The 18373-nt window shown below is 52.1% G+C and overlaps 1 protein-coding gene across 1 annotated transcript; it reads left to right on the forward strand.

Annotated features, from left to right (window-relative positions):
- Positions 1-1606: 1606 nt before the first annotated feature.
- LOC138813882 (transcription factor RelB) lies at positions 1607-18335 on the forward strand. Its single transcript, XM_070002429.1, has 12 exons — positions 1607-1740; positions 2391-2441; positions 4652-4660; positions 5865-6178; positions 9648-9805; positions 11387-11478; positions 11583-11714; positions 12668-12772; positions 14330-14545; positions 15548-15616; positions 15745-15822; positions 17602-18335. The coding sequence occupies exons 1-12, from the start codon at positions 1686-1688 to the stop codon at positions 17982-17984; spliced, it is 1662 nt and encodes a 553-aa protein (XP_069858530.1). The 5' UTR covers positions 1607-1685; the 3' UTR covers positions 17985-18335.
- Positions 18336-18373: the final 38 nt, after the last annotated feature.

An 18373-nucleotide genomic window follows, 5' to 3' on the forward strand; every position in this document is an offset into this window, starting at 1 on the left:
GCTGTTTGTGAGCTCTTCAGCTCAAAGCAAGCACTCTACCACTTGAGCCACTTGATTTCTGGTGGTTTACTAAAGAAGAGAGTTTCATGGACTTTCTGGCCTGGGCTGGCTTTGAACTGCAGTCCTCAGATCTCAGCCTCAGAGTAGCTAGGATTACAGGCCACCAGTGCCTGGCTTGGAACTCTGGCTTTATCTCTGCCTCTTCTCTATCAGTCTACCCCAGCTTGCTGTCTGTCCTCCAACATATGATGCTTGAACTGGGTGTGGCAGTGTATGCCTGCCTGTAACCCAGGTCTCAAAAGGCTGAGATAGGGGGATCTTGAGTTCAGGCCAGCCTGGGCTACATAAACTTAAAACTAGAAACAAGCAATCATGAGATGCATGTGATACACAGTTTTCTTTTCCTTTTTCTTTCTTTTTAGTCATTCTCGGGGCTTGAACTCTGGGCCTGGGCACTGTCGCTCAGCTCTTCAGCTCAAGGCCAGTACTCTACCACTTGAGCCATAGTGCCACTTCCGGTTTTCTGAGTGGTTTATTGGAGATAAGAGTTTCATGATCTTTCTCGATCTTTCCCTGCCCTGCTGGCTTTGAGTGCTATCCTCAGATCCCAGCCTCCTGAGTAGGATTACAGGCGTGAACCACCAGTACCCAGCCAGAGTTTTATTTTCTACCTCAGAGCTTTTGCATTCCCTGTACCTGTGCCTGAGTGTGACCCCTGCCTTCAGGTCTCTTCAAATGTTACCTCTTTCAGACCTTCACCAGCCTTCCCTGCACAACCTGCATTGCAAACTTGGGGCACATTGCCTGCTTTGCCCATCGGCTGACACATATTTGTGAAATATTTTCCCCAGTCTTTCACTTGGATTTCTGCTTGATGGCAAAAGCTTTTGTCCTTGAGTTCCCTAGTAGGTCCCCAGCTTTTACACTAAGTGTAAGATGACTGCTGTTAACCTATTTTATTTGTTGGTCGTGGGGCTTGAACTCTGCCTGGGCGCTGTCCCTGCGCTCTTCAGCTCAAGGCGAGTGCTCTACCACTTGAGCTACAGCACCACTTCAGGTTTTCTGGTGGTTCATTGGAGATAAGGATCTCACTGACATTCCTGCTCAGGCTGGCTTTGAACCGTGATCCTCAGATCTCAGCCTCCTGAGGAGCTAGGATGACAGGCGCCCGGCATGTGTTTACCTATTTAGACAATGAATTCTAAAAAGACCCCAGGAGTGCAGCTAGGTGGCAGGGGTGTGGCTAGCGACTTACTCCATGGACTGGGCATCAGTGGCCCCGGGTTTCAATGGTCTCGGCCAGCGCAATGAGCAGCGGGCGCCCGCCCGGCCCCTCCAACGGGGCCCAACCTTCCCTTCCCGGCCGGCCCCGCCCCCTCCATCACGTGACGCGCGGGGGTTTTCCCGTTTCTCTGCCGTGATGTCACGGCGGGGTGTGAGCCAATGAGCGCGCAGGCTGGCGGCGCCGGGGAATTCCGCCGCCCCGCCCCCGCCCGTCGCCCGCCCGGCCCGGCCCGGCGCCCCCCGCAGCCCGGGGCGCCCTGCGTCCAGCCCGGCCCGCGGTTCCCAGTCCCTGCACGGCTCGCGCGACCCGCCATTCCTCCGCGGGCTGTGCTGCCCGGCCAGCCGCGTGCGAGCCTTGGTTTGGGCCGGTCTCCGAGCTGTCCGTCCCCACCGGTCGGGCCATGCCGAGTCGCCGCGTCGTCAGACCGCCCCCTGCGCCCGAGCTGGGGGCCTTGGGTAAGCGGAGCTGAGGTTCCCGGGAGAAGCCTGGGGCGGGGCCGGAGATGTGGGAGCTCCGGGGGTCTCCAGGAGCAAGGCGGGGGTTTCTAAAGGCGCCCAAGGGATCTGGCGCGGGGACACCGTGCTAGGAGGAAGCCGGCGGACGGTACGGGCGAAGGGTCCGGACGAGGTACCGCCGAGGCGTCCCGCGGGAGAGTGGGGAGGGGGCGGGGCCTGCCCCAGAGGCAGCGGAGGGGGCGGGGCCTGGAGACCGGGGGTGGGGCGTGTACTGCTCCGAGGGGGACGGGGCGGGGCCTGCCCTGAGAAGAGGCGGGGCCTTGGCCCTGAGGAACGAGGGGCGTGGCTAGCGGGCATGGAGATAGAAGGAGGGTTCGGAAAACAGGAGAGCCAGGCCTGATGCTGAGAAGGATCCGGTCTGCCAGGACAGTTTGTGAAGGAGTCCCTCAGGCCCATGCCTTAAAGAGGGACAGAGCAGATCTGCAGTGAGGAAGGATGGGACGAAAGGGCGAAACAATGAAGTCTGAAATGTCTGGTCAGGGGAAGAACCTGACCCTAGGGGAGGGACCAAGGGAAGAAAGGAAGTGGGAGCTTGGGAGATTGTCTGGTCTTCTGATGGCCTTTCTGTGAGACCTGCCTCCTTCTTGCAGGGTCCAGTGGTGACCCCTCCTCGCTCTCCCTGGGCATTTCCAGGACCACAGGTGAGCAGTCCTGTCCACCTGTTTGTGGGAGATGGAGTTGGGGGAGCCTCTGTGGAGATGGGTTGGGCACATCTCTGGGGGATTCACCCACGTTCACCTTTCCTTTGATGGGCTGTGACCCTCTATGCCCTGTTGAGCTAGCTTGGTTATCCCTACTTTCTGGAGGTTAGGAACTTCAACTACTTATACTCTTCAGAGGATAATTAATTTAGAAATTCACCTCAGATTATAGCAGACTGACAACCACCACCTTGGGTGTTGAAGCAGGAGTTTATATTCCTCATCCAAGAATGTCTGCAGGTTGCTTTCCCATACCTCAGTTGGCCTGTCTTTACAATGGACTGATATCAGTTCCTTCCTTTTGCTGGTGGGGGATTTTCAATAAGTCCATAATAGACAAACATGGGAGGCAGAAATAGGAAGATCACTGTTCAAAGCTTTGGGAGCCCTACCTGAAAAACAAACTAAAAACTAGAGGACTAACTGGGCGTGTGGCTCAAGTAGTATAAACACTTGTCTAGTAAGTATAAAGGCTCTTTCAAACCCAAGTAGTACCAAAAAAATGGTGGTGGTAATAATTATTACAGTGACTATAACATTTGCATCAGATTCATTAATTAAACCATATGCGTTGGAATCACCAGAAGGCTCATTAAGACAGATTAGTAGGCATTCTATCTAGAGTTTCTGACCCTGTAGGTTTGTGACTGGCCCTGAGAATTTGCATTTTGAGGAAGTTCCCAAGATCTACATGCCTATGTTTAGCTACTCTGGAAGCTGGACCTGAGAATTGAGATTGAAAGCCAATCTGGGCAGGCAAATCCATAGGACTGTTATCTCCAATTAGCCAGCAAAATGCTGGACTAGAGATGTGGTTCAAGTGATAGAGCATCAGCTGTGAGTGAACAAAGTCCAGCAGAATTTGTAGGGCTTGAGGTCAAGTCCTAGTACTGGCATAAGATGAAAAAAAAAAAAAGTAATGTGGGTCAGGCATACTAGTCCATGCCTGTAATCCCAGCTAATCAGGAACAGAGGTAAGGAATTACAGTCCCAAACCAGCTGGGATCCTATCTGAAACTAAAAATGAATAGATTATGGTGTGCCTCAAGTGGTAGGTCAAGGGCCTAGCAAGCACTAGGCCTTGAGTTCACTCTCCAGTACTGTCTGCCACCCCACTTCTCAATTAAAAAAAAAAAAAATTAAGATAGGTAATGGCTGAAGCCAAAGAACTAGCAAGTCAGCAAAGACAAGATTGTAACCAAGGTGTCCATTCTGAGCTACAGCTACTGCTGCCCACGACTTAAGCTTCCTCTGTAATCTGGCAGCCTCTTGAGCACTCTCCCCGCCCCCCCCCCCAAAAAAAATCTATGCCTTTGAGTCCCTTGGTGTGTATAGTACAGATCTTCAAGGACAGTATTCCAGCCAGGTGTGGTAGTGAGCACACCTGTATGTAGTCTCTTCATTCAGGAGTCTAAAGTAAAAGGATTCAGGCCAGCCTGGACAACATAGCCCTGATGAATAGTTTCTGTCTTAATTTTATTTAAAAAATGGTTTTTCCAAGCTGAAGTGACTTGATGTCCCTGCCAGCACCCTCCAGGCATTCTCCCCCAGCCTCAGTATCTCCTCTGCCAGGTGGGAACCTTGCCACCTGCTCATTTCCCCAGATCCATAAGATAAGGGGTGTAAGGAAAGCTGCCTTGCAGGGGGCAAAGTTCTGGCTGTTTGAAGCCACTCCCCGAAGCAGGTAGAGGACAGAGCCGGCCCAGATCAGCCCCCAGCCAGTGGCCTTCAAAGCCCTGGGTGGGGCATAGGCTCAGGCTGCCAGCCAGGCTGTGTGACTCCAGGACCTGCCGGCTCCCTCTGGGCTCGTGGTCTTGACTGTGGAATGATGGGAGGTTGGTTTTGATTTCTGGCCCCCTCTGATATTGCTGTGACACTCTGCCTTCCTGGAAACAAGTGCGGATCCAGGATGTGAGAATGTGCAGGCAGCCTTCTGGACGTAAGAGAGGTTGGCCCAGAAGGGGAAATGGGGACTGGATGGCATCCCAGGGAGTTGCCCTCAGATTTCCCAGGATGGAGGAAGGGGGAAGGGTTATGGGATAGATTGGGTGGGGAACTTCCTTGGAAGATGACTGGTGATGGCCACTCTGAACTCATCTCTCTCTTTCCCTTCTCTGTCTCTCTTTCTCCGTCTCTCTCTCCTTCCACAGATGAATTGGGTGAGTATCTAGAGGCAGGTGGATGGGACGCTTAGGGGGTGCTGATAGAGGGGAGTCTAGGACTTGCCCCTCCAGTGAAGGTCACTGTGATGATGGGTCATTCAGCCACTTGGCAGACTCATTACACCCTCCAGAGTGCCAGGCACGGTTTTCTGAACATTGGGAAACCAGACTTCCCAGAGCAGTGGTCTCTGAGAAGCCCCAGGACTGCAAACACTGAAAGGCCAAGAAATGAATGAACAGGATACAGTTACGTTAGAGCTTGAGAAGGAAAAGAAAAAAAGAAACTGAAGAGGTCAGATGTGGTAGTGCACGCCTATAATCTCAGCACTTGAGAGGCTGACACAGGAGGATCTTGTGCTCAAGACCACCTGGACAAAAGAAATGCCTGAAAACCAAAGTCGGCTGAGCGTGGGGTGGCACATACCTGTGATCTGATGGGAGCTACTGGGGACTGGGGAGGCAGAGATAGGAGAATCAAGGTTCAAGGCCAGCCCAGACCAAAGTTAGTAACATCTTAAAAACAAACAAGCTGGATGTGATGTGTCCAGTCCTGGAATCCCAGATAAGGAGGCAGAGCTGGGCTATTGAAAGAAGAAAGAGAAAAACAAAAACCAAATGCCAAGCTCTATCTGACAAACCAACTAAAAGCAAAAGAGCTTCGGGGGAGATGGGGTGTCTCAAGTTCATAAGCACTTGCCTAGCCAGCAAGAGGCTCTTGAGTTCAAATCTCAGTACTGCTAAAGCAGCAGCAACAACAAAAAAACAACACAAAACCAGAAATGATGATTTCCTAGCCCTGAATTGAGCAAGGGCAGGGTCACGAAGCAATGCAGCCAAACCCTTCCAGATGGTGGCAGGGGGTCCGCAGGTACCCTGTAGGGGTCTAGGCCAAGCAGAGCTTTCCAGCTGAGGCGCTGGGCCTCCGTCCTTACAGCCTTAGGATCAGGGCCCTTCCTGCCTGCAGGTGGAGGGGGGGGGGGTTGGTGGATTCAGGAGCACTAGGGAGGGGAGGGCAGTGAAAAAGGGGGGCGGTTGGAGGAGGAAAGGAATCCGACGACCCTCGGCTTCCAAGCTGTGCGGAGGGGGGAGCTGCGGCCCCGTCCGCAGGAAACACCTCTGGCCGGCGGGGCTGGGAGCCGGTGTGACCCCCGCCTGGGGTTTCAGCCCGCATCCCCGCCGCCCGCGTCGGCTTCTCCCGCAGAGATCATCGACGAGTACATCAAGGAGAACGGCTTCGGCCTGGACGGGGCGCAGCTGGTGCCCCGCGGGGCGGCGGCGCTGAGCACCGTGACCCTGGGCCCCGCCCCGCCGCCCAGCCCGGCCACGCCGCCGCCTTGGGGCTGCGCCCTCAGCCGCCTGGGCCCGCCCGGGCCCGGCCCGCGGCCGCACCTGGTCATCACCGAGCAGCCGAAGCAGCGCGGGATGCGCTTCCGCTACGAGTGCGAGGGCCGCTCGGCCGGCAGCATCCTGGGCGAGAGCAGCACCGAGGCCAGCAAGACGCTGCCCGCCATCGAGGTGGGCGGGGCTGGGGCGGGGCTATGCGCGGGGGCGGGCTGGAGGCGGGGCATCGATGATGGGCGGGCGAGGGGACCTTAGATACGGGGAGGTGGGCGGGGTGGTGGGCGGAGCTTGAAGAGGGGGAGCTGTGGGCGGGCGTAGATGGTAGGGTGGTGGATCGGGAAGGACCTTAGTAGAGTGGGCGGGGCGGAGGGCGGGACTATGGCTGATGGGCGGGTGTGGGGGGGAACCTTAGATGCGGAGAACAGGGACTCCCGGGTGATGGGCAGCATGTGGGCGTGGCAGTGGGCGGGCCTTGTCGGTGGTGGGTGTTGCTGCTGTGGGCCGCGTTTGGAGCTAGGACATTGTAGAGCTGGGCTTTATCATTCTTGCTGTCCTTGCGCCAGGACATAGAGTACCACCTATTTCCAAACCCCAAAAGTAGTAATGAGCTGGGCATGGTGGGGCACCTGTGTAATCTTAGCATATAGGAGGAAGATGAAGCAGGAGGACTAGAGTTCAAGGCCAACCTGGGCTACTTAGCAAGTTCAAGGCCGGCCTGAGATACAAAGGAAGTTCAAGGTCAGCCTGGGCTGTGTAAGAAGTTCAATGGAGTGGTGCCCACAGCTGGGTAAAGATGGAGGGCTGAGGCTGTCTACTGCATCCCTGTTAGCCTGGGCAACAGTGAGGGAGATGCTTCCAGGTTAAACACTGGAAAGCTGGTGAAATAAACCACATGTGCGTGGCACAGCACTGCCCAGAAACAGCAGAGCCCGGGAATGTGTGTCCATACATACGCAGACCCAAAATTCAGAAATGAAGGTGTGCCCCAGGTATTGATGGGAAGGTGTGAACATGCCTGTAATCCCTGCTCTTAGGAGACAGAGACGGAAGAAGAGTTTTAAGCCAACCTGGACTACATAGTGAGACCCTGACTGAGAAAGAAAAAAATAGTAACTACTTCCATTAATTAGTACCCGCAGGGCTAGAGGTGTAGCTCAAGTGGTAAGAACATCAGTTTAGCAAACATGAGTCCCTGAGTTCAAACCCCAGGACTAAGAGAATAAAAACTTCCCTGGAAATCGAATTGTAGACTCCTACACAAGTACTATATTGTTCTTCTGCAGCTGGAAAAGGCCTAGCATATGGTAGGAAGTGGTCTAGCACTGAGTTATAATCCCAGCTCCTATGTTAAAGGGTTTTTTGTTTTTGTTTTTTGTTGGTCATGGGGCTTGAACTCTGGGTCTGGGTGCTGTCACTGTCTATAAGCTCTTTAGCTCACAGAGAGCACTGTACCAGTTGAGCCATAGCACCACTTCCTGTTAAAGGTTTTTTATTTTGTGTGCATGCATGTGTGTGTGCTCATTCGAGCGTGTATACACATGTGCATATACTAGTATTAGGGCTTTAACTCAGAGCCCGGCTTTCACTTGGCTTTTCCCTTACCATTTCTGGCTTTTTGGTGGTTAACTGAAGATAAGAGATTCACAAACTTTTTCTTCCCGGGCTGGTTTTGAACCATAATTCTGAGCCTCCTGAGCAGTTAGGATTACAGGCATGAACCACCAGCACCTGGCTTCCCTGATCTTGAATTCAGGCTTGAATTCAGGGCCTGGGCGCTTTCCCTGAACTTTTCTGCTCAAGGTTAGCGCTCTATCCCTTTGAGTCATAGCTCCACTTCTGGTTTTCTGGCTTTGAACCATGATCCTCAGATCTCAGCCTCCTGAATAGCTAGGATTACAGGCGTGAGCCACCAGAGCCCAGCAACCTGATCTTTTTTTTTTTTTTTTTTGGTCGGTCATGGGGCTTGAACTCTGGGCCTAGGCGCTGTCACTCAGCTCTTCAGCTCAAGGTGAGCACTCTACCACTTGAGCCACAGCGCCACTTCCGGTTTTCTGGTGGTTTATTGGAGATAGGAGTCTGACGATCTCTCCTGCCCGGGCTGGCTTTGAACCGCGATCCTCAGATCTCAGCCACCTGAGTAGCTAGGATGACAGGCGTGAGCCACCAGCGCCCGGCAACCTGATCATTTTTAACAACGCATTTAGAAGTTTTGGATGACACCAACTAGTCATCTGGAACTGCCCCTAATATTAGGAAATGGCAGCTGGGGTCCTAGATACAACCTGTCCCCCAGGAACCTTATCATCCAACACCATCCTCGGTACCCTCTCCAGCCCCTAGAGGGAAGCACTGTACCACAGAGACTCAGATGAATTACCTCTAGTTCCACACTGCCCAAGCTGGCCTTGAACCCTTGAGCTGCCCATCTAGAAATCTGAAATCATATAGTGTCAAATAATTTTAAATTGTAGACTCCAAATTCCTCCAACTTATTTATTTAGGCAGTGCTGAGGATAGAACCCAGGGCTTTGTCCTGAGTTCACAAGCTCTCACAATTTTTATTTATGTTCTTTTATTTTTTTTCTTCCTCTCCAATTCAAGAGCTGATAAAGGGTCATATGGTATGTGCTAATATTGGGGCTTTAACTCACAGTTTTGTACTGTCACTTGACTTTTTTTTTTTTTTTTTTTTTGGTCATGGTGAACTCTGGGCCTGGGCACTGTCCCTCAGCTCTTTAGATCAAGGCTAGTGTGCTCTACCACTTGAGCCACGGCACCACTTCCAGTTTTCTGAGTGGTATTTATTTATTTATTTATTTTTGGGTCTGGTCATGGGGCCTGAACTCTGGGCCTGGGCGCTGTCCCTCAGCTCTTCTGCTCAAAGCTAGCGCTCTACTGAGTGGTTTATTGGAGATAAGAATCACAGACTTGCCGGGAGCTGGTGGCTCACGCCTGTAATCCTAGCTACTCAGGAGGCTGAGATCTGAGGATCTCAGTTCAAAGCCAGCCCGCGCAGGAGAGACCGTGAGACTCCTATTTCCAATAAACCACCAGAAAACCGGAAGTGGCTCTGTAGCTCAAGTGGTAGAGCGCTAGCCTTGAGCTGAAGAGCTGAGGGACAGCGCCCAGGCCCAGAGTTCAAGCCCCACGGCCGACCAAAAAAAAAAAAAAAAAAAAAAGAGTCACAGACTTTCCTGCCCAAGCCCACTTTGGACCTGGATCCTCAGATCTCAGCCTCCTGAGCAGCTAGGATTACAGGCATGAGCCACCAGCACCCAGTTTGGCTGTTTTTTTTTCCTACTCAAGGCTAGCACTGTACCACTTGAGCCCTACACTTCCACTGCCACAGTCATTTGTTATATTTGGTTGTAACTCTTCTGTCTCAGGATTGTTTTTTGAGACAAGATCTCACTGTGTAGCACAGGCTGGCCTTGAACTGTCCATTCTGCCTGAGCCACCTGAGTGCTGGGATTATAGTCTTGTACTACCATACCTGGCCAGTAGAGGGGACTCAACCAGATACCTTTCCATCATCTTGAGGGAGAAGGTCAGGATGCTACAAGGGAGTCCCTGAGAGTTTGATGGAGTTAGGGGATCTGGTATAGGCCACCTGACCAAAAAAAGCTTATTTATCTTTGCGCAGCTCCGGGACTATGGCGGGCTGCGGGAAGTGGAGGTGACTGCATGCCTGGTATGGAAAGACTGGCCGCACCGGGTTCACCCACACAGCCTTGTGGGGAAAGACTGTACGGACGGTGTGTGTAGGGTGCGGCTAAGGCCTCACGTCAGTCCTCGACACAGGTATTTGACTCCCTGGACCTCTGACCCCTCACCCCTAGGCCCTGACCCCTCACCTCTGGTCATAGAGACTCTGAAGGTAAAGATAAACCCAGGGAAATGCAAGGCAGGGGCAAATTGGCCAAACCCTCCCTACAGCATCCATCTTGTGGGTGAGGAAACAGGTCTAGGTGGCAGAGGGCCCCATGTCCCACATTCTCTGTGGGGAGACTGAGGCATGGAGGGAGGTAAGGCACAGATGGTTCACAGCAGAGCTGGGCTTTGACTCCAGATCAGGCTTTTTTTTTTCTTTGCTTGAACTCAGGGCCTGGGCGCTGTCTCTGAGTGTCTTTTTCTCAAGGCTAGCACTCTACCACTTAAGCCACAGCACCACTCCAGGATTTTTTGGTAGTTTATTGGAGATAAGAGTCTCATGAACTTTCCTGCTTAGGTTAGCTTTGAACCAGGATCCTCAGACCTCAGTCTCTTAAATGGCTAGGATGACAGGCATGAGCCACTGGTGCCTGGGTTCTAGACGAGACTTAACTACAAGACCTGATCTTATACTCACTTTGCACTTTATGTACTTTTCGTAAGTAAAAAAATGAAAGGTTCAAGCCAGGTGCATGTAGCTCACACCTGTAATCTTCACTTCCCAGGAAACTAAGATGTAAGGATCATGGTTTAAAACCAGCCCAGGCAGGAAAGTCTGTGAGACTCTTATCTCCAATGAACTACCAAAAAGCCAGGAATGGCATTATGGCTCAGAGTGGTAGAGCGCTAGTCGTTAGCACAAAAGCTCAGAGACATCTCCAGAGTTCAAGCCCCAGGACAGGCACACACAAAGAAAGAGAGAGAGGGGCTGGGACTGTGGCTTAGTAGTAGAGGGCTCGCCTAGCATGCATAAAGCCCTAGATTAGATTCCTCAGTACCACATAAACAGAAAAAGCCAGAAGTGGTGCTGTGGCTCAAGTGGTAGAGTGCTAGCCTTGCACAAAAGCAGCTCAGGGACAGTGCCCAGGCCTGGAGTTCAAGCCCCAAGACCTCCCCCCCCCCAAAAAAAGTCCATTTTTCTAAAATAGTATCCCCCAAATAGCTAGCTTACTCTGGCCTAGAACTCTCCATCTTCCTGCCTCAGCTTCCCAAAGTGCTGGGGTTTCAGGCCTCATTTGCAGTTTTCTGATTATTAGCAACACTGCTTACTCTTTTTATATGGCAAACATACAGTGGGTTTGCCAGGTCTCCTCCAGATTCCTGGTGACACCAAGTACTTGTGGCTCACACCTATAACCTTAGCTATTCAGGTTGCTGAGCTACCAGGATCACAGTTGGAAGCCAGCTCAGGGAAGAAAGTCTGTGAGACTCTTATCTCCAGGTAACCACTAGTGGCGCTGTGTGGCTCAAAGTGGTAGAGCGCTAGCCTTGAGTGAAGTTTAGGGACAGTGCCCAGGCTGTGAGTTCAAGCCCCATGACCAAGAAAAAAAGAAAATCTTGGTAAGCACTGTCAGATGTTTCAACCCCAGGCCCTTTGCTGGGATCTGGGAGGCTGGGGTGTCTGAGCCATCCTGCTGGCCCTCATAAGCAGCTGTCTCTGTCCCCACTCAGCTTTAACAACCTGGGCATCCAGTGTGTCAGGAAAAAGGAGATTGAAGCTGCCATTGAGCGCAAGATTCAGCTGGGCATTGACCCCTACAATGGTGAGCACTTTGCCCTACTCTTTGTCCACCTACTGCATCTCCTGTTGGCCCACTGTCCCCTTCCCTTCCCACCCCCCTTCCTCAGCCATCATGTCTCCCAACAGCGGGCTCCCTGAAGAACCATCAGGAAGTGGACATGAATGTGGTGAGGATCTGTTTTCAGGCGTCATACCGGGACCAGCAAGGACAGATGCGCCGCCTGGACCCTGTGCTCTCTGAGCCTGTCTATGACAAGAGTGAGTGTGCGTGTGTTGGGGAGAGGCAGGGTTCACTAGGACCGTCCTGGGCCTTCCACTTACAAACAGGAAGTCATTTCTCTTATTTTTGTGTGTGTGCTAATACTGGGGCTTGAACTCAGGGCCTGGGTGCCATTCTCGAGCTTTTTTGCTCAAGGCTGATGCTCTGATCACTAGAGGCAGAGATCTACTTTTGGCTTATTGGTAGTTAATTGGAGATGAGTCTCACAGCTTTTTCTGCCTGAGCTGGCTTTGAACTCAGTGGTACCGGTGCCTTATGTGAGGAGTTCATTGTTTGCAGGCACCTGCTCTTACCACTACAGCTCCACTGTTTTTAGCCCAAAGTCTCACAGCTGTCTCTCATTGGTTATTTGCATCTCTCTGACCAGTCAGCTGTGACTAAAGGGAGGTGATGCTCTGATTGGTCAGATGGAGGGTCACATGATCAGTGAGCTAGAGCATGGTTTCAGCCCTGCCCACTCCCCAAGATTGATGTGAGTGTTGGTCCCTTAAAAGAAGTGGGGACTCTTTACAGAATAGTTAGGACCGGCAAACAAATGTCCAGGAAGTGGCACTGTGGCTCAAGTGGTAGAGTGCTAGCTTTGAGCAAAAGAGCTCAGGGATAGCACCTAGGACCTGAGTTCAAGCCCCACAACAGGAAGGAAGGAAAGAAGGAAGGGAAGGAGGAAGTGAGGGAGGGAGGGGAAAAAGAAAAACAAGTGTCCACTAGTTTAGCCATACACCCTCACTCTGGGCCTTCTCTGACCCCTAGTCCCACTAGCTCTCCTGAGCATGACATACACTCAGCTGACCTGAATGGAAGCATGGAAGAGCTGAATGTCATCTTGGCTCCACCAGGACTGTGGGGGCCAGACTGAGCCTTTCTCCATCTCCCACATGACCATAGAATGCCCCTCAAGGTTTGATGACTGAATTCTCGTTTTCCTTCCCAGAGTCCACAAACACATCAGAGCTTCGGATTTGTAGGATTAACAAGGAGAGTGGGCCGTGCACGGGTGGGGAGGAGCTCTACCTGCTGTGCGACAAGGTGCAGAAAGGTGAGGGGTGCCACAGGCTGGGTGGGGCTCAGGAGAACCCACCACCTTGACGCGGATGATTGGTTCACACACCTGCCTGTTACCTGCATAAGGATGGAGGTGGGGCTTATACCTCCCCCCCTCCTCCCCAGGTTCTACACACTTTCATGCCAGAGGCACAAGTGCATAGATGGTTTAGGAGGGGCTGGGGAGCAGCTCAGGCCCTGGATTCTGTCCTCATTACTGGAAAAAAAAACAGATTAATAAAAGCCTGGCACTACTGGCTCATGTTTAAAATCCTAGCTTCTCAGGAGGCTGAGATCTGAGGATCATGGTTTGAAGCCAGCCTGGGCAATTAAGTCCATGAGAAGCTTATCTCCAATTAACCACAAAAAAGCCACAAGTAGAGCCGTGGCGCAAGTGGTAGAGCACCAGCCTTGAGTGAAAAAGCTCAGGGACAGCACCTAGGCCCTGAGTTCAAGTCCCAGGACAGGCACACATACACACAAATCTTAAAAATAAAGGGCTGGGAAGGTGGCTCAGTGGTAGAGCGCTTGCCTTGCATGCATGAGACCCTGGGTTCAATTCCTCAGCACCACATAAGCAGAAAAAAAAAGCCGGATGTGGCGCTGTGGCTCAAGTGGTAGAGCGCTAGCCTTAAGCTGAAGAGCTGAGGGACAGCGCCCAGGCCCAGAGTTCAGGCCCCAAGACCAAACCCAGAAAAACAACAAAAAACTTAAAAAATAAAAAAGATTCTGACAGTGGCTTTAAGGAGTAGGAAAGGTACAAAGGGCGTGGGACAAATGTCTTCAGCTCATCTGCATCTGTCTAAATGTCCTCACATAGGTTTCATAACCAAAACGGAAGAACAACTTCCCTCTAAACAAACAAAAACCTCCAGCCAGGTGCCAGTAGTTCATGCCAGTAAGCTGTAGCTACTCAGGAGGCTGAAATCTGGGGGCTAGTGGCTCCAAGTCAAGCCTGGGCAGCAAAATCCATGAGACTCTTGTTATGTCCCATTAAATAGCAAAAAGCTGGGCTGGAGGTGTGGTTCAAGTGGTGGAGCCCCAGCTGGGATTGAGCCAGTATGAGGATCTCAGTTAAAGTTCTGGTACCAAGACAAAAAAAAAAAAAAAAAAAAACCACATAAATATACAAAATACTTGAGTGATCAGTGTATGATAGAATGTAGGGTTGTTTTTTGGTTCCGTTTTTTTTTTTTTTTTTTTAGGTTGTAGAGTATGAAGTGTAGGTTTGTTTTTTGTTTTGCTTTTTGCTGGTCATAGGGCTTGAATTTAGGGTCTGGGTACTGTTCCTGAGCTCTTTTTGCTTAAGGGTAGTGCTCTACCACTTTGAGCCACAGCACTACTTGTGGTTTTCTAGTGGTTCATTGGACATAAGCATCTCATAGACTTTCCTGCCCGAGCTGGCTTTGAACCTCCATTCTCAGATCAGGTGCCAGTGCCCGGCAAGAGTGTAGTTTTATCCTCAGGAACAGTGGGGTCTGTTTGGAGGATGCTGAGTGGGGTTCGGGCTGGCTGAGGACCCCCCCTCAGCCACTGCCCTGTCCTCCCACAGAGGACATTTCTGTGGTGTTCAGCACGGTTTCCTGGGAGGGCCGGGCCGACTTCTCCCAAGCCGACGTGCACCGGCAGATCGCCATTGTGTTCAAGACCCCTCCCTACGAGGACCTGGAGATCTCAGAGCCCGTCACAGTCAATGTCTTCCTGCAGCGGCTCACAGATGGCGTCTGCAGTGAGCCTCTGCCCTTCACCTACCTGCCTCGGGACCACGGTAACCATGACAACCAGCCCACCAGCCCCAACCAGGTCTTCAGGCTCACTGAAGAAATTCAGCTCGAGTCATTTGATCCTGGGTGCAAATCAGGGAGGCTACTGGTAGAGGGGACAGCTGAGCTGAAGAAAGGAGAATGACTAAGAGGTCTAGTGAGAGTTGAAGGAGGGTATTTTAAGTAGCTTGAAAAGCAAGTGCGAGTGTCCTGAGATAGTATTGTGCTCAGGTGTGTCTGGAAGGGAATTTGGTTTTATCTGATATGGACCATCAACATCTGTTTATTTGCATCGGTTGGTTAGGTACAAGCGCAGTTGGGGTATAGTGGTACCCACCTGTAATCCCAGCACTCTTGAAGTTATGGAAGGAGAGAGGGTCTTTGGTTCCAAGGCCAGCTTGGGCTACATAGCAAAATCTTGACTAAAAGAAAAAAGGCAGCCGGGCACCAATGGCTCATGCCTGTAATCCTAGGTACTCAGGAGGCTGAGACCTGAGGATCCAGGCTTAAAGCCAGCCCAAGAAGGAAAGTCTATGAGACTCTTACCTCCAGTAAACCACTATAAAACCGGAATTGGTGCTGTGGCTCAAGTGGTAAAGTGCTTTCCTTGAGCTGAAAAGCTCAAGGGACAGTGCCCAGGTCCAGAGTTCAAGCCCCATAATGAGAGAGAGAGAAAAAGCTCAGCCACTTTCTAGATGGCTGTATGATTAACCATCAGTTACTGACTGTGATAAATGGTTAAGTGATCATTATTTTGTTGGCTGTATGGCTTGAATTCAGGGCCTGGACTCTGTCCCTGAGCTCTTTTGCTCAAGATGAGCGCTCTACCATTTGAGCCAGAGCACCACTTCTGGTTTTCTGATGGTTTATAGGAGATAAGAGTCTTACATTTTCCTGCCTGGGCTGGCTTTGAACTGTGATCCTCAGATCTCAGCTTCCTGAGTAGCTAGGATGACAGGCCTAGCTGATTAATTACTTTTTTGTATGCTTCTGGTATCTTCCAACAGACAGTTATGGCGTGGACAAAAAGCGGAAACGGGGAATGCCAGATGTCCTTGGGGAGCTGAGCAGTTCTGGTCTGTCCCCTGGACCCCTTTCCACACTTAAGTCCCTGGGAGTGTGTGTGGGAACCCCCCCCCTTTAATACCAGCTCATGGAGGGGGAGCTCTGGGAGTTAAGGGGTCATCTACTCTGCCTCCCTTAGACCCCCATGGCATTGAGAGTAAACGGAGGAAGAAGAAGCCAGCCTTCCTGGACCACTTCCTGCCTGGCCATAGCTCAGGTAGGTCCCAATCCCCTGCCATGAGCTGAGACTAAGTGGCAGCCCTGCTTTGTTGGTCTCTTTACAATGTGTTAAGGATGGCTCCCAGGGGCTGGGAAGGTGGCTCAGTGGTAGAGCACTTGCCTTGCATGCTCGAGGCCCTGGGTTCAATTCCTCAGCACCACATAAGAAAAAAGCCGGAAGTGGCGCTGTGGCTCAAGTGGTAGAGTGCTAGCCTTGAGCTGAAGAGCTGCGGGACAGCACCTAAGCCCAGAGTTCAGGCCCCACAACCGGACCCAAAAAAAAAAAAAAAAAAGGATGGCTCCCAGCTCCGCAGAGTAGGAAGATATGTGTGTGATCTCTGCTGGGCTGTCCACTTGCAGTGTAACCTTTGTCAACCTGGTCTACCACTCTGAGCCTCAGGGACAACTTGGGGAAATCTCAGTGTATACCTACCTGTGTCCTGGGCTTTTACAGTTGAGTGCCCATACCATCCCCATCAGACATCCTGATCTTACGTGATTTCAGGAACTAAGTAGGGTCATGCCTGACTAGTACATGAATGGGAGACTGCTCAGGAATACTGGGTGATACATGCTTTTTGTTGTTGTTCTACCACTTGAGCCACACTTCCAGCCTTTACTTTTCTTTCTTTTTTACTTTCTCTCTTTTTGCAGTTGGCTTAAATTTTTTCTTTTGCCAGTCTTGGTGCTTGAACTCGGGGCCCAGGTACTGTCTCTGAGCTTTTTTGTTCAACGCTGGTGCTTTACTACTTGAGAGCCACAGCTCTACTTACAATTTTTTCTTTTTGTTTTGGTAGTTAATTGGAGATGAGGGTCTCATGGGCTTCCCTGTCCAGACTGGCTCCAAACTTCAATCCTCAAGATCCCAGCCTCTTGAGCAGCTAGGATCATAGGTGTGAGCTATTGATACCTGGCTCCAGAAACTTTTTTTTTTTTTTTTTGCCAGTCCTGGGGCTTGAACTCAGGGACTGGGCACTGTCCCTGAGCTTCTTTTTGTTTAAGGCTAGCACTCCACCACTTGAGCCACAACGCCACTTCTGGTTTTTTCTGTGTATGTGGTACTGAGGAATCAAACTCAGGGCTTCACACATGCTAGGCAAACACTCTATCACTAAGTCATATTCTCAGCTCCCAAAACTTTTTTTTTGGTCGGTCATGGGGCTTGAACTCTGGGCCTGGTGCTGTCCCTGAGCTCTTCAGCTCAAGGCGGGTGCTCTACCACTAAAGCCACAGTGCCACTTCCCGCTTTTTCTGCTTATGTGGTGCTGAGGAATCAAACCCAGGGCCTCATGCATGCACAACAAGCACTCTACCACTGAGCCACCTTCCCAGCCCCCCAAAATATTTTTTAATAAATGTGATGCTAGCGGGGCACTAGTGGCTCATGCTTTAATCCTAGCTACTCAGGAGGCTGAGATCTGAGGATGGGGGTTTGGAACCAGCCCGGGCAGAAAAGTCCCTGAGATACTCTTTTTCTCCAATTAACCACTCAAAAAAAAAAAAAAACAAAACCCCGAAGCCCGGAAGTGGAGCCGTGGGTCCAAATGATAGAGCATGTGCACACACGTTTCCCTCCTGGTTCCACATTAGGACAGCTGTGTGCAGTTATTTTCTCCACTGCCTCCTTCCACTTACGTAGTAGGAATGGTAGGATGACAGTCCTCAGCTGGAACGGAAGGAGATGATCTGATGAGGCCTTTAGCCTGAGGCGAGAGAGGGCCGGGCTGGAAGTTGCTCCAGAAACCAGAGCTAGCTTTCTCTCCCCTTCTCCCCGCAGGCCTGTTCCTCCCTCCCTCCATCCTGCAGACTGACAACGACTTCTTCCCCGGCTCCGTGTCCTTGCCAGGCCTGGAGCCCCCCGGGGGTCCTGACCTCATGGAAGACTTCACCTACGACCCCACAGCCCCCACCCTCTTCACCATGCTGGACCTGCTGCCCCCAGCGCCGCCCCTGGCCAGCGCCGTGTCCAGCAGCGCGGGTGCCGGGCCCTCGGTGGCCGAGTCCCCGGATCCCGAGCCTCTGACCCTGGACTCGTACCCGGCCCCGGGCCTCGGGGACGGAGGCACCGCCAGCCTTGTGGGCAGCAATATGTTTCCCAACCAGTACCGCGAGGCAGCCTTCGGGGGTGGCCTCCTGTCCCCGGGGCCCGAGGCCACGTAGCCCTGGCGATGCCGGGAGGGATGGGGGGTCAGACCTGGGCCCCCTTCGGGTCAGTCTTCCGGTCTCCTCTCCCTGTGCTTCGGACGGACATCTGCAGCGCTGGCGACAGTCTCGGGAACACGGGCTCCCCTCGGGCCTCCGTTTTATATGAGAAATCGGGTTGGAGGAGAGGCTAAGGGGGGGGGAGGCATGGCTCCCCTAGCGGCCCCCACACACGTGGCCACCTTTGGGAGGGGCCCCCGGATTGTGATTGTTCCTAGGGGAGGAGAGGGAAACTCCTTGGCACCCTTGCGGGTGAGAGGAGGTTGTTTGTGCAGAGCCTTCTCAATAAAGAGGAGTTTTTGAACCTTGGGGGGGGCCTCTCTTTGCATGGGGCGTGTGTGTGGCGG

The sequence above is a fragment of the Dipodomys merriami genome, unplaced genomic scaffold (genome assembly GCF_024711535.1).
Source record: "Dipodomys merriami isolate MVZ:Mamm:240054 unplaced genomic scaffold, mDipMer1.0.p SCAF_106, whole genome shotgun sequence".
In the NCBI taxonomy this organism is placed as follows: Eukaryota; Metazoa; Chordata; class Mammalia; order Rodentia; family Heteromyidae; genus Dipodomys; species Dipodomys merriami.

What these genes read in the sequence shown, in the direction of transcription:
- LOC138813882 (XM_070002429.1), top strand. Translation starts at nt 1,686, where the DNA reads ATGCCGAGTCGCCGCGTCGTCAGACCGCCCCCTGCGCCCGAGCTGGGG. An exon ending in AGACGCTGCCCGCCATCGAG is followed by an intron (nt 6,179 to 9,647) that starts GTGGGCGGGGCT and finishes ATCTTTGCGCAG; the next exon opens with CTCCGGGACTATGGCGGGCT. An exon ending in CTACCTGCCTCGGGACCACG is followed by an intron (nt 14,546 to 15,547) that starts GTAACCATGACA and finishes ATCTTCCAACAG; the next exon opens with ACAGTTATGGCGTGGACAAA.